This window comes from Pogoniulus pusillus, chromosome 22 (genome assembly GCF_015220805.1).
Source record: "Pogoniulus pusillus isolate bPogPus1 chromosome 22, bPogPus1.pri, whole genome shotgun sequence".
Lineage (NCBI taxonomy): Eukaryota > Metazoa > Chordata > Aves > Piciformes > Lybiidae > Pogoniulus > Pogoniulus pusillus.
This window is the reverse complement of record NC_087285.1, coordinates 12,989,344-13,010,711: the sequence shown is the minus strand read 5'-3', so window position 1 is coordinate 13,010,711 and position 21,368 is coordinate 12,989,344. Positions and strand designations below refer to the sequence as shown.

Below are 21,368 nucleotides of genomic sequence, written 5' to 3'. Positions count from 1 at the left end.
TGAAATGTATTTGTAGTGCAGAGGCTCAGTCTGACTCTTCAACCTAGCCAGCAGAGCAGACCCATTTGTGAGCAGGAGCCTGTGCTAGAAGCCAGGAATGATTTGTATGAGGCACCAGACCTGGAGTCCCACTTGTGTGTGGGGCTGCTCTCAAGCCTGGCATGGAAAGGCTCTGGAGCCCAGGAGAGGCAGACCATGGGTTTGCAGGACTATTGCCCTCATCCCTATGCTGTAGAGCAGGGACTGCTTGTGAGCTGTGTGATGCTGGATGCTTAGGAGGACATAGCTGGCTGTGGTGATGTGCATGGCTCTGTGTGTCTGCAATCACTGTCACACACAACAGCAGAAAGCCCTTCTGTGCTGAGGAAGCCAGCCCATTTTATGTGCATATCTGTGGATTGAGATAGGAGGTCAATGCTATCTTTCTGCAGCAGAGAACAGCTTTCTGACTGAGTGTGAGTAATCACTTAAATGGTAAAGAATAGGACCAGGCCTTCACTATCAGTCAGATATAACAGAATAACTTGTGGGGAGATTTCTTTTTCTTTTCATTACATGGCATTGATGTCATTTTTTGCTGGGACTCCAATGACTGCAAGCCTAACCACTGGTGTCATGGGGAGAGCAAATGGGAAGGAAGATTTCTCCCCCACACCATATTTCCCTTGTACCTCAGAGCAGCAACAGACGTGAGCTGCAGCAAAGCAGTTTGATAACCTCCCACTGTAGCAGTAAGTACTAAAGCCTCTCTCCTGTGCAGCAAAGGAGCAATTTCCCCTGAACTGGTGTCAACAAAATTTGACCAGATTTTCCTCATGGTATGTCTGTGCAGTTTAATATTTATATCTTATGTCCAGGAGCTGCTTCTGCCCTGCTCTGAAAACTCTTGGTGGGGTTCAGTCACCCTCTTTGTGCCTCCATGGCAAACCAAGCTGACAACTTGCTTCTGAAGGATGCTGTAAACCAGTAGTTAACCAGTGCCTACAAACAGTGCTGGCAGGCAGAGGAGGTGGGTCAGGGTCTCACGTTTTGACTGCAGTTTATAGACTGTTCTCTTGGGCTCATATTTATCCTTTCTGAAATTACAGGACAGGGAAACTGTCCTCCATGAAACAAAGCACCATGTGAGATCTCTTCTACTGTGTCTGTGGTTCAATCAACTGAGCTTAATTTCACCTACGCGCCAGACAAATGTTTTGAAGTAGATGGTTACTTAAACTTTGGAGATGAACTAATTAGGTTTCTTCTTGTCCATTTGAGCTCAGACATGATCAGTTGCCTTTTTACATCCCCAGGACCATCTTCCAGGATATTCATAGATGTGATCAGTTGCCTTTTTACATCCCCAGGACCATCTTCCAGGATATTCATAGATGTGATCAGTTGCCTTTTTACATCCCCAAGACCATCTTCCAGGATATTCATAGATGTGATCAGTTGCCTTTTTACATCCCCAGGACCATCTTCCAGGATATTCACAGATGTGATCAGTTGCCTTTTTACATCCCCAGGACCATCTTCCAGGATATTCATAGATGTGATCAGTTGCCTTTTTACATCCCCAGGACCATCTTCCAGGATATTCATAGATGTGATCAGTTGCCTTTTTACATCCCCAGGACCATCTTCCAGGATATTCATAGACATGATCAGTTGTCTTTTTACATCCCCAAGACCATCTTCCAGGATATTCATAGACATGATCAGTTGTCTTTTTACATCCCCAAGACCATCTTCCAGGATATTCATAGATGTGATCAGTTGTCTTTTTACATCCCCAAGACCATCTTCCAGGATATTCATAGACCTGATCAGTTGCCTTTTTACATCCCCAAGACCATCTTCCAGGATATTCATAGATGTGATCAGTTGCCTTTTTACATCCCCAAGACCATCTTCCAGGATATTCATAGACCTGATCAGTTGCCTTTTTACATCCCCAAGACCATCTTCCAGGATATTCATCCTGCATCTTTGACATCCCAGCAGCTTGTCATGCATTTTGCTCTATGGAAGAACTCCAGATCAGAAGCACATCAGAGATATTTCTCCCACCAAATTAAAGTTGGAGGAAGAGCTCAAGAATGTTGCTAGGTCTTGTAGGAAAAAAATTAGAGAGGCAAAAGCCCATTTAGAGCTTGGCCAAGCCACTGCTCTAAAGGAGGCTTAAAAATGTTTCTATAAATACTGTAATGGCAAAAGAAAGGCCTGCCACCTTTTTGCCTTAAGTATTGTTTGCAAAACTGTCTAGCCTGTAGCTGCTGGAGTGCTGGTTCTGCACCAGGGCTGGCGAGTGGGTGTTCATTTGCAGTACAAGCCTGGCGTCAGATCTAGGAAGGCTGAGTCAGTGTTCTTACAGGCTTTTCTTTAGAGCCAAATAACCACAGTGGCATTATTTGCAATTGAGTTGTCATTGATACTGCCATGGTAGTGACCTTATCCTTGGCTCTTCAGAGACACAACACGAGGGGCAATCAACAGGTGGAAGCGCTCAGAAACTTATCCTGTTTTCTCGACTGGTTTGACAGCAGTAAATTCACAAACTCTCTGTTAAGGGGGTGCATTAATTTCTTTGGTGTCATGATGGAGTTTTGATTGAATTAGCAATCCCATTAATATTTATATCTCAGTGTTACTTAGGAGTAAGTACATTTATTTTAACTCGAGCTGCAAATCATTTGGTCCTTTGTAATTACAGTACTGCCATTACGTATTCATAAGGCTGCATGATATAGTGTCACTGGAAACCTGTTTTAATTTAGTGGCAAGTCAATGTTTTAATTTTGTGTAAAAGCAGAAGCTAATTTTCCAAGTATTCTTGCTTGTGTTTTCTCTGCCAGCTTTCACAAGACTTATCCAGTTGGCTGTGTTTAAAATACTTCTTGTAGCTTTGAAAGTCTGTAAGTTACCATGAAAAGTCTTAGGTCCAGTGCAGCTTACATGTGTTCATGCTGTCATATGTAATTTGGAACACAAGCCTAGCTTTTGACCTTAGCTTCCAGGCAAAGACATGGAAGCCTCTTCTCCCAGGCAACCAGCAATAGAACAAGGGGACACAGTCTCAAGTTGTGCCAGGGTAGGTATAGGCTGGATGTTAGGAAGAAGTTCTTCACAGAGAGAGTGATTTCCCATTGGAATGGGCTGCCCAGGGAGGTGGTGGAGGCACCGTCCCTGGGGGTGTTCAAGAAAAGCCTGGCTGAGGCACTTAGTGCCATGGTCTAGTTGACTGGATAGGGCTGGGTGCTAGGTTGGACTGGATGATCTTGGAGGTCTCTTCCAACTGGTTGATTCTATGATTCTATGAAAAGGGGAATTTTGGGGTTGTTTTCAGTAGAGATGGTGTTCCCCTGGGACCATGAAGCTCTGTTAGCTCTAGGTTATGCATGGATGGGTGGTGTGTACACAGCCACAAAGGTTGGCTATCGCTTCAGCTTGATTTCATATCGCTGTACTTGCACCTTAGTGTTGTGAGATACAAATTTATCAGGGCAGGTAACAGAAGGATAACCTTGAGTACAGTTCTGGGCTCCTCAATTCAAGAGAGATGCTGAGGTACTGGAAGGTGTTCACAGGAGGGCAATGAAGCTGGTGAAGGGCCTGGAGCACAGCCCTGTGAGGAGAGGCTGAGGGAGCTGGGGGTGTGCAGCCTGCAGCAGAGGAGGCTCAGGGCAGAGCTCGTTGCTGTCTGCAACTACCTGAAGGGAGGCTGTAGCCAGGTGGGGTTGGTCTCTTCTCCCAGACAACCAGCAACAGAAGAAGGGGACACAGTCTCAAGTTGTGCCAGGGGAGGTCTAGGCTGGATGTTAGGAGGAAGTTCTTGCCAGAGAGAGTGATTGGCATTGGAATGGGCTGCCCAGGGAGGTGGTGGAGTTGCTGTCCCTGGAGGTGTTGAAGAAAAGCCTGGATGAGGCACTTAGTGCCATGGTCTGGTTGACTGGCTAGGGCTGGGTGCTAGGTTGGACTGATGATCTTGGAGGTCTCTTCCAACCTAGTTGATTCTGTGATTTTATGAAAATTGTGTTTTGACAGCTGTGAGCTGTGGCAGGACTCCACTGTGACATGTCTACCTAGCTTCTGCTTTCAAGAAGAGCCAGGCCAGAGGGGCAAGATGCAGCGGGGTGAAGGTGCACCCACCTTTTGATGTATAACCATCCTTTCCAACTCTTTCCACTGCAGGACATGCTCTCTTCTATGGACACTGAACTCCCAGCTCCCTATGCCTATTGCCTGTGATGGAAGAACTTGATGTTAATGTGAGGTAGGATGAACTGCACAGCTCCTCCTATACCGTGTCTCATCCAGCTGTTACACTGCAAGGGCCATACTGTGTGCTTGCAAAGCTGCAGGATGGTATTTTCTGTTTGCCTGTAGGTAAAGGTCCCTGCTCATGCAGCAGTGCCTGGTCTGGGGTTTCCTGGAGCTTCTCTGATGTGGTGATGTCACCCTGTACTTGTATAAATATCTGCTATGGAACAGCCAAGACAAGGATTTCCTTGTAGTAGGATGGATAAAACCCCATCAAAGACCAGGCACAAGCCTGTCTGTTCCTTCAGAAGTCTGATCCTAGTTCATTTTTCTTGGTGTGATGGTCTGAAACCTTACAGCCTCATCTCTGCTACCTTATCCTGGGGCAAGCAAAAAAAAAAGGAACATCTCCAATCAACTCCCTGGGCACACTACTGGTGTCAGTGAGAGACAAATTTTAGTATGGACTCTTTTGATCCTGGAAATGAGATGCCAACAGGAGTTGTTCACAAGGGCTGAAATTCCTGTTTGTGTGTGCAGTTGTCATCAGGACACAGGGCTGGCAATTGACTCTGCTATCCTTCCTCAAGTGTGAGCTGCAAGGTTTTTGTAGGACTAGGGTTTGTCCCATTTGCTTCTTGGCTGGCTGCTGCTGCTGCTGAGCTGTGGGGGGAGCTGAACTAAGACTCACCAAACCCACTTCACACAAGGGCATCAAGCTTCTGCCCAAAGCCATGTTGCTGGCCCAGGCACAGGAGGAAGCAGTGTTATCAGTGGAAGCAATATTCCAGCTGCAGGGAGAGGTGTATGCTTCCACAAAAGATTTTACAAAAACCCACTCAAGGAGCATCTGTTTCATGTCTCAGGGTTTTATTTGGGGGATTAATTTTTTTTTTACCCTTCCTCTGCCTGGACCATCCAGTGGCAAGTTCATGAGCAAATGTCTCAGAGAAAATTGTTCTGATAGAGGGACACCAAATGTGTGCACTTTGATCTTCCAGGAAATCTTTCCCTAAGGAGTTACTGGTAAGAGATCAGAAGGAAAGACAGGACAAAAAGGGAGGGAACAGGCTCTTATACCTCAAAGGGGATCTTGCTGTGCCACCCTGTTCTTGCAGCTTTCTGGCTCTTGGGCTTTGAGGCTGGGATGTACCTTTATGCAAGCCACAGTCGCTGTCTCTAGCTGCATGCACAGAGCAAGATCATACATTTTCCAATGATTTCTGTTCTTAATGAGCTGTCTCAAAGTGCTGCACTATCTGAGAGAACAACTCTGATCTTTCTTCAGCTACTCAAGTGTCAGGGAAGTCACCAGCTACTCCAGGTTGCTGCTTTAGTGCACACTTAGCAGGTCACATTTCTAACCCAGTAATCAAAGCTGAGAGGTAATGTGTTTTGGCTAATGAAATTTGTCTTGCCTTTTAATACCCAAAGTGTAGTTAAATGCAGAGGCTACTGCTGCTTCTCTCTAAAGGGAATTAGGGTGCTGACACCAGGCAATTTTCCCTACTACCTTATCCTGTTTCTAAAGACACTAGGGGGAAAAAAACAACTTCTGCTTCTCATTATAGTGAAAAAAATCTCCTACTGTGCATTTCCTCATAGAAGGAAAATCTGTCAGTTTGTAAACACCAAGAGACACAGAGAAACTGGCTCAGTGAGTGCCTGGGCACAGGGAGGGCTATACTGGGAGGGAAATGCAACATTTTCTTTCCCTTTGCCATGTGTTTTTCTTTCACTTATGTTCTATTTGTCACCAGTAGAGACAAATGTTGAGTAGATCTGATTCAGCATGGATGTTCTGAAGTGGTCTGTTGGAGTTTTGAAATTCCCTCTTTGTAGGAACCAACAAATCATCATCTGTTTCTTCTTGGTTTTAAATTTTGCTAGAATTTGAATCAGCTCTAACCCTGCTCAAAAAAAACCCCAAACCACCCCCAAGAACACACAACACAAACCTCCACTCATCCCCAAGGTTCAAAACAAAACCCATGTGAAACTGATTCCTCTCAGAATTAGACTCTCTGATAGTTTTCCATATGTGATGTAGCCTGGATACAATGAGAAGTGCTTGGGAGAGAAGGGGTCTGTGTGCTTAGGAGGTGCTGGAGCAGAGGCAGAGCTGGAGGGTCTCCTTTGGCCTGTTTGCTGCAGAAAATGCTCATTGCACAGGCCTGAGGAAAGGTTGTCTTGGAGAGTCTCTCAAGAGACTACCATCTAGAGATTGGTTAGTGTGGCTGGCTGGTGTGGTCTGACCCTGGCAGAGCAGTGGAAGCATCTCGGAGGTGCAGCCTCTCCGCGATGAATTACATCATCCAACTTCCCATTTGGATGTCAGAAGAGGTAATACAGAGTATTCCTGGGGTTCTGGTGAATGGAAATCCAGGGGAAGTTGAAAGCTCCCCTGAATCAGCATGGATTTGCTGCTCTTTCGCTCAAACACTGTGGTTTGACCTCGCTTTGTTACACTTCAGGAATGATTCCATTCCTGTGTTCCTAGGGGCTCTTTCTGAGCTGGACTAAGGCAGTCCTCGTTCTGTGGGAAGAGCAAGCTGACTTTGTTGTGAGCTGAGCCCCCAGCACGTTGCCCCTTGGTTTAGAGCAATTGATGAGGTGCCCCAAAGGATTCCAGCTGAGCAGCTTTGTGTCTCTGTAACTACCTGAAGCACTGCAGGCAAATTCCACTGTACAAACATTTTATTTCTGTGGGGAAAAAAAGGGTTATGAATTTTAAAAAGGCTTTGGTGTGAGGTTGGGGAGACATTCCTGAAAATTTTAAGACAGTCTGCTTTGGGACTTGTATTTATCACAGCTGAGGCAGGTGGCAGACCTCATTTTCTCCAATTCTAGAGCAGTAAAATAAGTGACCTTGCAAGTGGTTTTGATTTATATTTTATAGAAGTTTTTCATTTCATGTGACTTGATGATTGTTATTGGACACATTTATTATAGGCAGTAGGTTAATGAGATGCTGTCAAGTGGTTTGGAATGAAAACTCAAACCCTTTAATTGGTTAGAATATGGGGGGAAAAGCTGTTCTCCTCATTCTCTTAATTTCAAACAACTTGATGAAAATAGTGGTTGGGCACAGTACAGATGAGTGCAGTGGTCCTCATTGACCTGCTGTAGCACAGCAGGCAGGCAGTGAGCTCTAGGCTGCTCATGCTGCTCTCCAGCCACAGAGCTCCTGCAGACTCCTTCACTGGTACAAATGTCTTCCTCTGTTTGAAGGTTGTGGTGCACCACTTTGAATCTTCTCTTTGAAGCTAGACCTGATGCAAGGGCTTCAGAAAGCAGACTGCTGCCCTGCCTGATGATGACAAAAATGTTTGCATGTGCTGCTTCTACATTTGTACAAACCTGCAAAACAACTTTACAGTTCTTCAGTTCTTCTGCTTTTTTTGCTGTTTTATCCAAACACAGTGATTTCAGTGGTCTTGGAGAAGAGCTAAGTCTCTTTAGGCACAAGAATAATTTATGCACAGAGGTGGTTTTGGTACCATTTGTTTTACTGTGCCTGTTGCTGCATTTTGGTGCAGAGCAGCAGTAAGGTTGTCCCCACAAATGGTAGGGTTCAGATCGTGTAGGAAGGGGATTTGGGAGCTACTTTCCTGTTGGAAGATATTAAACCAGTAGTTCTGCACCATACACTCTGTGCTCCACAACAAGAACTACAAGTTTTGAAGTGTGGGCTCAAGCCACTCAGCTTTCATATTCAGGTGTGATGGGGACACTTGGGCAGGGATACTGGGCTAAATATGATGTAAAATATCCCCTTGTGTCCTGCGCAGAGCGGGGATGGAGGGGCCTCAGTACCAGCTGCTTTGGTCTGCTTCTGTTGTGCCAAATCACCAGGTAAAACAGACATGGTTTGTATGCTGTGTGTATACAGAAGTCACCTGCGAGTCCATGGCTCTGTTTTCCTGTGTACAAGTGAGGTGTTGGTTTCTTCCTTACACAGCATGGGTAGGTGCTTAATAACTCTGCCCATGAAAACTGAGAGGAGCTTCCAAGGACCAGAACAGTACCAGCAATCCAGAGAGGCCTGAACAAGGAGGACTCTTTGGCACTTACCAGCCTGGGTTGCAAACATGTTGTGCACAGGGAGTGAGCACTGGCCTTATGAAAGGCTCTTTAAGCCTTCCTAGATCTTTGATAAGATTTTCATCTCACTACAGAGCATTCCTTGCAGCCAGGAATGAAGTAAAGCTTCCATCGGTGAGTGCCTCCTTATCTTGTAGCGGCTAATTCTGGCTGCATCGCATTCCTGGGAGCACAGGTGATCCTCAAACCTGTGCCACTTCTGAAAGTGTGGTTGGCCATTCTCCTGCACTTTCCATTTCTGTGAGCTCCAGCGAGCAGCAGTCAGTCTTTCCCCCCAGTGCTGTGGGTGCTGCAGTGCAAGCCCAGCATTTCGAGCTCCTGATCTGCCTCCACCGTAGCTGTCCAGGCACCACAGAGTACTTTCTGTGATGTAGCTCTGCAAATCTCTTGCCACCCTAGAGCTGCAGAGTGCTCAGGGGCTCTATTCAGTTGACTACTCAGAGATGCTCTGCAGACGCTATTTAAAGAACATTGTCTCAAGCTTTTTCAGGTGAATCTTGTAGAGTAGGGTTATAGGTTGGACTTGGTGATCCTGAGGATCTTTTCCAACCTGGATGATTCTGTGAGTCAAAGAGCTTTTGGCACAGGTAGGCTCTGATGTGGTTAACAACAGTGCAATATGTTGGGAAGTTGTAGTTTGCAGTGAGAGGCCCTTGGAATATATCTCAAAAGCTGCAAACTGATTTTAGAATCATAGAATGGTTTAGGTTGGAAGGGACCTCAAGGGCCATCCAGTCCCAACCCCCTGCCATAGGCAGGGACACCTCCTACTAGAACAGGTTGCTCAAGGCCTCATCCAACCTGGCCTTGGACACCTCTAGGGAGAGAGCATCCACAGCCTTCTTGGGCAACCTGTGCCAGTGTCTCACCACCCCCACTGTAAAGAACTTCTTCCTAACATCTAGTTTAAATCTCCCCTCTGCCAGTTTAAGCCCATTACCCCTTGTCCTGTCAATACAAGACCTTGCAAATAGTCCCTCCCCAGCCTTTGTGTAGGAGCCTTTCAGATACTGGAAGATCTTCTCTTCCCCAAGCTACAGAGCCCCAGCTCTTGTAGCCTGTCCTCATAGCAGAGATGTTCCAGCCCTCTGAGCATCTGATCACTTTCATGTGCTGGCTGGTGTTTCCTCTGAGCAAGCTCCCCATTGCTGCATATAATGACCACACAATTGTTTCAGGTATCCCTTTTAATGTTTCTCTTAGCACTTTAACCTGAGAGGCTGTGCTCTGGGCTTTACAAACTAGATTGTTCTCCAATTCTTGCATCAAATTCTTTGTGTGTCCATGGGCAAATCTTCAAGACTAATTGATTCTCCTCACTGACCGCTGGAGTCCAATACAAGCTCCAGCACTAGCATCTCTTGCTACTCTTCAATCCTGTAGCTGGAAGGGGAGAGATGGAAGAGCAGCTGCCTGACATTAACAGCCAAGACTGGTGAGCAGAGCTGTGATTCTGCTGGCTGGAGCTCTTTGCATGCTCTCAGGCTAAAAGGAGGAACCTCTGCTGTTTGAGTGGGTACTTCTGGGTATGTTTAGGATTGTTCTGTGTACTTCACACTGTAAAAGTTTCCTATTTGCTCGGGTGTTGGGGAGAGGCTGTTAAAGGCTTGAGATAAAAGCCTTGGAAGAAGTACCAAGAGGAGGTTCAGTGCAAGCAAATAGCTTTTAGGTAAGCCTTTATATTGCAGCTGCTGGTGAGGGCAGACTCCCTTTGCTAAATCAACTCTGGAGAAAGGATGTGTTATTTGAGTTTGTCACAACAGTAATTGGTTTTTTATTTTCAAACTGAGCCACTCAAACAGCTGAATTTTAGATTCCAAACTTGGCTTTCTCTTAGTTTTCTCTTCTTTGCTGAAGGTATTTGTGTGGCTTGGACTACCCTGAAAAATGCAGAGCCCTCCAGCACTGTTCTGTGGGGTTCATTAATCTTGTCTAGACTTTGAAAAATGAGAAGCAAGTTGAGGGAACAAGGAATCAAATTGGTTAAGTTAGTTGTGTTTGTTTGGAAGGGAAAAAAATTGATTATTCAACCCAGCTGCTGTACTGATCATTAATTCTGGCCACAAACCTCATAGATATGGCCTCTTGAATCAAGTTGTATGTTTGAGTGAGCCCCAAATATGGAGCCTTGCTGTGTTGGCCCCAGAAGCTGCCTTCTCCATGGACTGCATGAAGTGGTGCTGTTGATGGCTGGCTCTAAACAGGTTGATTCCCTAAAGCTGGTGCAGTGGCAGGATGGGTGACTGCAGTAGGAGGCAGAGAAAGTCTTGTGTCTTCTCTTCCCACCCAGACTTTGGGGGGAAAAAAGCAAGAGTAACAGCCTGTAATGGGAGAGAGGAGGACATAAAGAGCTCCATCTTTGTAGCTAAGGGATGTCCTAGAAGGGAAGTTGGTGTGTGCCTTTGGTCCTGTGCTCTTCTGGTTTAGGACCCTGGCAGCTAACAGTGAAGAGGCCAAGAACTGAACTGTGAAGCAGGACAGGCAGAAAATTGGGTGGAAAGCAGAGGTGGCTATTTGGGCAAGCAGGTGACTGTGCTGAGTGGTTAGAACAAAATAAGTGTCTGGTTTCATTACTCAAAGTGTATACAATGGAAGAGTCTTAGGAAAGAGCTTTTGTGCTCAGAGTGTCCTGCCAGCAGGGATTCACAAAAAGCAAGGAGCTCAGGATTTCTCCAGCAGCTTGAAATAAAAGTGTTTATTCTTAGCTATAGGCAAGCTCTTCTCAAGACCTCTCCAGCTTCTACACTTTGAGTCATTAAATCAGTGTTTATCTTCACTTCTTCAATCACATTTCTGTTGCGGTGAGAAGTATCAGGCTGAAATATCATTGAATGGGCCAGAATCAGCCTAGAGTGCTCTTCTTTGCCTAGTCCCCTTTCTAAGGGAAGAACAACTCTAATCCTTCTGGGATACCTGCAGCATCCATCCAAAAAGGTGTTACTCATGCAGACAGACATACTGACTGAGAAGATTTTCTACAGAGCCTGTGTTGCCTGGGCAGGAGTGGTGCAGCCATCAGAGGAGCACACAGATGTGAGCTAAGTGTTTTCATCCCTTGGTGTACAAGAGATATAACGTCCTGTTCCACTTGTTGACCTGATGGGGATGAGTGCAGTTTCTTCTGAGGATAATGATAGTCAGAACACACATTGCCAGAAAAGAGCAAAGCAAAACCCTACAGATCCCTTATGAGGCAAAGCATAACTGCATTGATTTACATCAGCTGTAGAAGTGACCATATATGAGCTGTGCTCTCGGTCAAAGTGATCCTTTTATAAGTAGCCACTTGAAAGACAGCTAGTTGATGGGTTTGTAGGATTTGGCCTCTGTGTGTCTGAGGGTGCTGGGGCAAAATAGGAACACTTAGGGTGAAGCATAGAATTATAGAATCAGCCAGGTTGGAAGAGACCTCCAAGATCATCCAGTCCAATCTATCACCCAGCCCTGGCCAGTCAACCAGACCATGGCACTAAGTGCCCCAGCCAGGCTTTTCTTCAACACCTCCAGGGATGGCAACTCCACCACCTCCCTGGGCAGCCCATTCCAAAGCCAATCACTTTCTCTGGCAACAACTTCCTCCTAACATCCAGCCTAGACCTCCCCTGGCACAACTTGAGACTGTGTCCCCTTCTTCTGTTGCTGGTTGCCTGGCAGAAGAGCCCAACCCCACCTGGCTACAGCCTCCCTTCAGGTAGTTGTAGACAGCAATAACATCCCCCCTGAGCCTCCTCTTCTCCAGACTAAGCACCCCCAGCTCCTTCAGCCTCTCCTCACAGGGTTTGTGTTCCAGGCCCCTCACCAGCTTTGCTGCCCTTCTCTGGACATGTTCCAGTGCCTCAACATCTCTCTTGAAGTGGGGGTCCCAGGAAGCAGGAGGGCATGGGGAAGCACAGCATGGCATAGATGTTCACTTTCATATCTTTGTGCTACCAACCAAAAATCCTCTGTAGGCAAAAGAGCCCTGCAAAGGAAATTCTCTCCCTACAGCACAGGCAGCACTCAGCAGGAGGGATAGCTGCTAGCAGCCTGGGTACTTTTTGTATTGTTCAACTTATTTCTCAGTTTCTAGGGAGACACTTTACAGCACTATTATTTGTCGGGATGTCTTTCCAAACACCTCCGCTAACACTTAATTAATGGGATTTTTAAGCCTGGCTCCAGCTTCTGCAAATTAATAGTGTGCTCCCTTACAGCAGTGGTGGAGCAAGTGAGACATATGGACTCTTTGAGATAAGTTAGTGGGTGTAGAGGCAGAGGGGCAGCTCCACCTTTCATCTGCATGTGCCGAGTCCTCCCCGGGTAGTTAGGCTGTTATGCACTTCTGCAGTGGCTCACTTTGCTTTTATGACTGTGCCCTGAGGGATCTGCACAGATGAAGATGCTCCTAAGAGCTGGGCCATAAAAATTAACTTTTTGGTGTCTGTCAGTGCATCCTTTCTTTAGCCTGAGTGACAGCTAGTGAAGATCTAGGTGAGGCTGTGAAAGGCTGTTAAAACAGTCCCAAAGCCTGAGATATCCTGAGGCAGACTTGGCTGTAGAGCTTGGCAAAAATATGCAGCTGCCCTAGAAAGCAGCAGGTTGCCCAGAGTGGGAAAATGGACTGGACCTTGTTGCCAGCTTTTGCCCATGTTGGCTGCCTGGAAGGGCAAGGCTAGCAGCTGCAGTGCCAGATTCTTTCCAGGACACTCATTTTGACTTTTCAGGGCTGACCTTCATCATTAGGCTGGAAAAATTCAAGTGATCTCCATGTCTGGTATTGAGCCAGCTGTGCTCAGGGATTTTGAATAAGGAAGCTGGGAGAGAGTATTAGGTGTCTGGAGAGACTGCCCTGCTGCAGAACTGGAGCTGTGCAGGAGGCAAGGGACGGGATTAGCTGTGTCAGAATGAATAGGACACTGTGAGTCACAGTGACAGAGCTGTACTTCCCTTTAGAACAGAGGTGATGGTGTGTCTCAGAACCAAAGGGTATTGGCTGTAGGTGGAAATCTGATGGGTTTTGCTCTCCTCTCAGTGAGTTAAAGTTCTTTTGGTTGCTTTTGGAGAAGCACAGAAAGACAGTCTCAAGGTCCTGAATAGACATCTCATCTGGGAATGCTGTCTGCTGTGATGCTGAGTGCTGCAGTGAGCTGTTAGCCACTGCCAGTCCTGCTGCAATAGTGTGTGCAGCTGTGCAGTGAGCCCTTCTCTGCGTGGGAAAGAGCATTTCTACCATCTCAGCTATGAAAGATGCCACAGCAAAGCGTTTTGTGCTATGTGCTTGGCCGTGTGTCTAGGACCTGCTATTGAGTACTCTGACTGTTGGTAGACTATTGCCCTGGAACAGAGTACATCTGCAGCACAGATAAGAAATACACTCCTCTTACCTACTTCAATCTTCCCACTACTTCTTTTGCCCTTACTGTACTGTGGCAGTGAGTCAGCAGTGATGTGACTCCCTGACCTGGCAGACCATCAGAGGTGTGGACCTCAGTAGCTGATTGAACTTGCTGTCCTGCCCCATCTGTTAACTGATGACTTGCTGTGGCATGTCCTCCCAGCAGCAGCCTCTGCCTCCCAGAGTCAGAACATTAAGCAAAAGCAGCAGTTGTCTGAACGCAGGCTTTGCCATCTGAGGACAGGAACCTTCTGGAGATGGAGCTTGCAGGGAGTCTTTGGCAGATTGGGTGACTCTGTTGTAGGGCAGGTCATTTCAGAAAAAGAAAACTCAGGTGCTCTCTAGGATATGTGGGGAGAATTTGACAGAATCACCCAATGTTAGGGGTTAGATCACCTAGTGATCATCTAGTCCAACTGCCCTGCCAAAGCAGGGTCAGCCAGGGTACAGGATCCAGGTGGGTTTTGAAGGCCTTCAGAGAAAGACCCCACAACCCCTCTGGCAGCCTGTTCCAGTACTTTGTCACCCTCACCATAAAGAGGTTTCCCCTGGTGTTGAGCTGTGTTCCCATTGTTCCTTGTCCTATCACTGGGCACCACCAAAAAGAAGCTATCACCTTCATCTTGACACTCACCTCTTGGATATTTATAGACATCAGCCTTCTCAAGAAGGCTAAACTGTTCAAGGGCTGTGACATGTTTCTGGGCAGACTCAAGTGGAGCTCAAGTGTTTGAAGCACAAGGACAAGTACAGGATAACACAGGAGCCCAGACAGATTTTGGGGTTTCTCTGGGGAATGGAGATGGTGGAAGGCATGGGTTGGTAGACCCCCAGAAAATAAATCTTACTTCTTTGGGAACTAACTGCTTTTATGGTATTTTGGACCATGTTAGAATGGGAAAAATGTTGGTTTAGTTTTTTCCCCTTTTCCCCCATTCCCAAGCAGCTGGAATAGAATGGGTCCCATTACTGCCATTATTTGCAATTTCCATTTTTATGAGCCATAATGGGGATGTGATTCTTGGGCAGATCTGGCAGCTACAATGAAACATGAGGAGTTTATTTCTTGCAATTCAGCTACTGTTCAGTATGCTTTCCTAAGCCCAGCAAATCTGGGTCTAGTTCAATGCCAGCACCTACTAGTTTCATGTTGCATATACTTTTCCCTGTAAGCCACACCTGCAGCCCTTGTTGATGTCTCCTGGCATCAACATGAGGATCTGTTTAGAATTACTCTGTGCTGTGTTGTAAAACAGATTTTTTCACTGGAACTCAAAGCTATAGAAGTGATCCAGATAACAGTGTCCCTCACCTTGAAATACCTGTTGACATGAGTAATGAAGTTTAAATAGCCAGCAAATTAATCACAAATCAAATGAGTTGCCATCTCTGAAGGTGTGAAAAAAACAACATGTAGACACAGTACTCTGGGACGTGGTTTAATGACCATGGTGTTTTTAGGTCAAAGTTTGGACTTGATCATCTTAAAGGTCTCTTCCAACTGAAACAATTCTATGCTGCTTCTTTTTTTCCACTTACAGTTTGTGGGCAGTTTCCTCAGCCAGCAGCAGGGAAATGTATAGACCTCTGGGCTCCAGAATAACAGGCTGCCATTGATTTGGTCACTTCTCAAGCTGAAAGACTTCTAAAATCATCCTCCACTGAGATAGCTGGGAAAGGCAGCAGCTAGCTCCCAGTTTTGATTCAAACTTGAAGTTTATAGAATGTGGGAGTGAAGAGTCCATACCTTGTGCCACCAACAAACCTCTAGGTCATTTCACTCCTTTGGGGGGAAGTAAGATCTCTCCCTTTGAATTGCCCTTCAGGAATGGCTGCTTCTGGGAGTCTTTGGCAAAGGTTTCTGCAGATGATCACAACGAGACATTCTCCTGGAAGCTCCTTTGCTTGTTAACCAAAGGAAATCACAATTGAACACTCAGAGATTCTTAGGCTGGCCTGGGTTGGATCTGGGTTGCATTTGAGCTGCATGTCTGCACTTGGGATCTACAAAGCAGTCTTTACTGTTTGCATTTCCTCTGCCTTGCTGGTTGCCTGGGTTGACATTCTCTCTGGTTTATTTGAAGTGAGAAATGTGATGAGGCTCTTGTGTGAGGTATTTGAAAGATGTACTTAGCTGGGGATGTAGAAGATGGTTTAAATAAAGCAAGAAATTCAAGTGCTCTGTTCTTTAGGCAAGGACTTTCCATGTCTTTGCTGAGATAGAGCATCTATCTGGAGCCTGTGAGCTAGGTTCACACAAAATATGCTGATGCATAGTACTCTTGGGTGGAAGATTTCTGGCTTACACTTCTGGAATTGGCTTTATAAAACTCTGGTCTTTATGGTAAAGCTCTAATTGAGGTAGCAGAGTTGGAAATGCATGATGTCTCAAAGATTACTTTTATCCCACTCAGCTAAAGTGTTCTGTGTCACGGTACAGCAAACTGATTGGGTAGCTCAGAAGCTGTGGCACTGAAGAAGGTACCAAAGTGCCACACCATTGCTTGGGGATGCAAGGCAATAGCTCACTCGAATGCTTCAAGGGGCACACACCTCGGGAGCTGAACAGATTAACTCCACCATGCTGTGCCTTAAGCTCACTGTTGTCCTATCTTGTCTTCAAAAAAGAACTGGAAGTACCTCCTGCTATTGTGTGGTAATGAATGAGCTGGAAACTGGTTTCATGTGGGGTGTCTGGGGGGTGTCTCATTCCAGAAATCAGTGTACTGTCTTGTCTGTGCCAAGCCTTCCAATAGTAGGGATAGCAACAAGAAGCTCTTTCATTCCTCTGTATTCTTGAAACTGGGAAGCTTCCAGCAAATATTAGAAATCAGACAGCCAATAGTGGTATTTGCCTTTTATTGTCTGAGGTTCAAACAAGCAGTGGGGAAAGTGCACAGCCTGGATGTTTTAATATCCAGCCTGATGCCAGCACTCTTCCACCAGCCTTGACTGAATGCTTCTCATTTAACAATATATCCCTGACTGCAAATATTGCTTGCAAAAGCAGAGGAGAACATCTATGCTTTTTGATTTGAAAGTCTTCCAATTTCCAGGCTTTTGGCAAAGATGGAAACAAAGGTTTGCCCTAGTTTGAGAGTGAGAACTCTGTACAACAACACACACAAAGACCAAGAACTAGCATTATGGTGTTTTGATAGTTATCTTTGGGGAAATGTGGGCATAGGGCAGCACTGAACTTATAACACCAAAAAAAATTATAAGAAGACAGGGAAACAGATGGGTTTAGCCTGGGAGCAGCAGCTCACCCTTGAAGAGGAGCATGATCTGCTCAGTCAGTCTCAATGCACTCCAGTTTTGGAGCTGGTTATTGCAGATGTGGTGGAGGCACCGTCCCTGGAGGTGTTCAGGAAAAGACTGGATGAGGCATTCAGTGCCATGGTCTAGTTGACTGGCTAGGGCTGGGTGATAGGTTGGACTGGATGATCTTGGAGGTCTCTTCCAACCTGGTTGATTCTGTGATTCTGTGTCAGACAGATTTCTCTGAGAAATCTGAGTGGTCAGAGTATGTTTAGTGTGAGCCTAAACCTTGAGTTTTGAAGCTCACTCCTCACAGTATTATTAGGATTGGAAGAGACCTCACAGATCATCAAGTCCAACCCTTTACCACAGAGCTCAAGGCCAGACCATGGCACCAAGTGCCACGTCCAATCCTGCCTTGAACAGCCCCAGGGATGGTGACTCCACCACCTCCCCGGGCAGCCCATTCCAGTGTCCAATGACTCTCCCAGTGAAGAACTTTCTCCTCACCTCGAGCCTAAATCTCCCCTGGTGCAGCCTGAGGCTGTGTCCTCTCGTTCTGCTGCTGGCCACCTGAGAGAAGAGAGCAACTTCCTCCTGGCTGCAACCTCCCCTCAGGTAGTTGTAGACAGCAATAAGGTCACCCCTGAGCCTCCTCTTCCTCCTGTGCCAGGGGAGGTCATATCACAGATATGCATCAAGTTACCCCTTGTTTCTAAACTGCTGGGATAAATCTTGGGATAGTGTTATTTGTTTGTGTAATGGTGACGTTGCTGATGTTGCTGTAGAGTAAAATTCTTCTCTACAGTAACCCAATGACAAACTTTCTTGTTTGAAAATACATACTAGGCTCTGTCTTCAATGTTTATGGAATAAGGACGTGAAATGAATGACATTTAATGGACACACTGCTGGGAAACAAGATGCTCCTTTCAACCAGATCTCTTGAGCATGGCTGTGTTGTCTTTGTCATTTGAACATACAGTCTGCCCTGGTTAAGGCTGCTGTATGACTTGAGACAGGCAAGAGTCATTATCTGGAAAACAGAGTGTAATCACATTATTAATATGGAATATGCACTGAAAGTCAAGTTTATTTTTGTGCTTCTTTCATCATCTTCTGGTCTCCATTAAACTGGCATATAGTTTGGTAGATGCAATTGTCTTGCTTCTGAGGACCAGTTCTAATTAGGAGCTGATCAAGCCGTTTCTGATTAAAGGTGTGTTTGATCTTAGGTTTTATTCAGCATTTACAAAGCAGAAATGATTGTAACAGCATACAAAGTTGAAATGATTGTTACAACAGCTCTGCTGCACTTTGTAGTGTGCTTAAATTCCTGCCTAGGCCAGAGGTTTGATTCTTTCATGGAATATGGCAGTATAGAGTATTTGGTAACATGATAAAATAAAGTAGCCCCTTCACATCCAAAAACTACTGTTGTGGTTATGTGAAAATAAAAGGGGAATATTCATCATCTGAAGTAATTTTTGGAGCAAATTTTAAAGACCTAGAAGTATGTTATAAGGAGCAAAACATAGTGCCAAGGGATTGGACTTGATGATCTTTACAGGTCACTTCCAACTTGAGATCTTCTGTGACTGTGACTTGTGATTGCACAGAGCTTTGTGCAGGAGCTCTCCTGCAGCAGTTGTTAGTGGATCCCAAGCAAAGTAATTGCAGCAGCTGCCCTTCCTCCATGTAAATGCCATGATCTTAATCCAATGCTAGTTTCTCAGATAATTTTAGCTCATATTTTAGGTGACAGTCTAATGGTTTTTAAGGATTATACTTACATGCATCAGCTTTGCAGCAATATCCGTTCATATGTGGGTGTAAATTATGTAACACTTGATCAGCTGCCTGGGAAAGAGCAGGGCTGGTGTTTCATCCTTCATTGTATGGCAAGTAGATGTGGATTTGGCTGCTGGACTCCCACCTAACTTCTCTGCAAGGGGAGAGGCCCTAAGGCTTAGGCAGTGCCCAATGATTCACTGGGTCTTGGAGTCTCAGATCTTGATCTGTGTGAAGATAGTGACAAAGCACTGAATTGTTCAGCATCAGTTTTCAAACCCACATACAGTTTCCATCCAGAAAAGGCAAGAGCTTCTGCTGGTATAAGCTAGGGAAACTGCATGGCCCAGTGGATTTCTTACTTAGAGCCCCTAGTACCTTGCTTGTCAGACTAAATCTGGGCAGCCTCACAGCCTGAGGTGTGTGCCTTTGCTCTGGCCCCAGTATCCCACAGTGTCTGGCAGCTCCAGCAGGCACCCACTCCCAAACAAGAAAGCACTTCTAGCACTGACTGACTGCACAGCCCACACATGGCAATTTAAAAAACATTGAAATAGCTTGTCTTCTTTGCTTCATCTTGACAATTGATTTTAATCAGTATTATCAGCTGCTTAGAACACTTACTTCTTTGAAGCACTACAGCATTCAACCTCCAGGAGATACCAGAGTGGAGGTGCAGGACCAGCGATGTTATCACTGGTTTTAGCTAGGAAGAGGTGGCCTGAATTTCTTGTTTCATCTTTCCTAATCCTACTTGAGCTGCTGCTATTTGCAGGTGTGGTACATTTTCAGCCCCATACCATCAGTGGAAGCAAGCTGGTTTCCAGAACATCTCTGAGATTCAAATGAGCACTAAAAAGAGAGAACCTCATTCCCTCCCACCTGCCCCACTGCTGTGAATTAGTTGGTTAAAAAATAATAATCAATCACTCTAATCATATGACTGAGTTATTTTGATATGTGGAGTGATGTTTATTTCTGGTTTGTCAATACATTAATTAATTTCAGTCTGTTTCTAAAACAGAAGTGAGGTACATAATTGATTTGAATCTGTTAGAAGTTGTCCTGCCATCTGCACAGTTGGAAGTGAGGTGGCAAAAGCAGCATAGCATTTGAAGGCATTAAAAGTAATGATGTGCTTCTGGGTAAATGCTGATGTCTGATTAATAATTTTAGGTGGCACTAGAAAAGAATGTGGTGACAGCTGGAAAGCCATAGATCAAAGAATATCTTCCCCATTGTCATGTTTCTGTACTGAGACAGTCATTGTTATGTTTACTCATGACCTATCTTGATTTTTAAGTGTTTAATGCTCAGCCTCTGATTTTATGCTTAGGAATAATCAGGGGAGTGGAAAGGAGGAGGGGCAAATGACATCTTATAGTATTTCAGGCATGTTTTCTACTACAAATGTCAGCTGGGGTTACAGAGGGGAAAGCCATGGCTTTGTAGAAGACAAAGCAGACTGATTTTTCCATGGATTCCCTATAGACTGAGGCCACTGGTAAATCAGAAATAAGCTCTTTCCTAGGCTACTCTCGTCCCAAGGTTTTAGTCTTCTTCAGCAAGAATTCCATGTATCCCTTCTTACAAAGCACTCACTGTGGTCCCTGGCTGCCTCCAAGAGATGCTCCAGGTTAACTCTGCAGGCAGAGTTACTACCCACCAGTTTGGTCCATCCAGCTTTGTTTTCATCAGCTGTGCTCCTCTACCCCCAGCAGCAAAGTCTTTTTTTATTCAGCCTTCACTTTTTTCCATCTCTCTCCCTGTCTGTGCAGTGCCCAAGGTGCTCTCAGCACCTCTGTGGTGGCAGGAAGGTCAGAGTGTGACATGTGTGATGAAAACCAGAGGAGCAGTGCGCGGGGTCCTACCAACATGAGACTGATCTATGTAGTTTAATTGCTGCATAAAATATGCAAAAGCACTTGAGGTCATTTAGAAAACTTGAGGTGTTTACAGGAAAGTAGAAATTGAGCTTGAAAAAATAATTACACTTCCCCCCCCCCACTGATGATTATGGAGAAGAGCTTTCTAAGTATGTCCATATATGAGCTTTAAGCATTCATTCCACATCAGTATTTCACCTTTTTCCTTAAGTGATTTCTATATTCTTACTAACCAGCAATCATTTTGTCTGAATCTCATTTCTTTATAATAGCAAACCCATCAATCTCTGCTTTTATTAAACAGGGAAGCATGCTTGGAAGCCAGAACACTCAGATTTGATCAAAGATGTTATGCAAACCATTGATTTTAATTTACAGCAGTATCCACTTCTTCCATTATTAACAGCTTTGAATTACTGAGACTGAATAATTAACAAATATTCCTGCTTGATGATAGATGAGTCAAAAGGCAGATGTAGAGAAACATTGCCCAGATAAATATCCTTCCTGCACCCCCAGTGATGCATATATCTATTTAATGTTTCCCAGGGGAGCAATGCAACGTGGCATGAGGGAAATATTCTGCAGAGATCTCCCAAATGCCTCCAAAACTAATGGCACAGCAAATGTTCCACAGACAAATGTGCCAGTCTGTGTTTCTGACCTGCTGCTCTCTGTTCAGAGTCCTGGGCTGTGGCCAGCCAAGT

The 21,368-nt window shown here is 45.3% G+C and overlaps 1 protein-coding gene across 10 annotated transcripts in view; it reads left to right on the top strand.

The window, feature by feature from the left end:
• Positions 1-21,368, top strand: part of HTR4 (5-hydroxytryptamine receptor 4) — a 120,557-nt gene that overhangs the window by 30,435 nt on the left and 68,754 nt on the right. For all 10 annotated transcript variants that reach the window (XR_010306413.1, XR_010306412.1, XR_010306414.1 and 7 more), the window contains exon 2: positions 4,177-4,258. Coding sequence is in view for 7 of the 10 variants with exons in the window: in XM_064161786.1 (XP_064017856.1) it covers positions 4,233-4,258 (26 nt within the window). In the remaining 3 variants the exon portion in view is untranslated. The remainder of the gene's footprint in view (positions 1-4,176; positions 4,259-21,368) is intronic.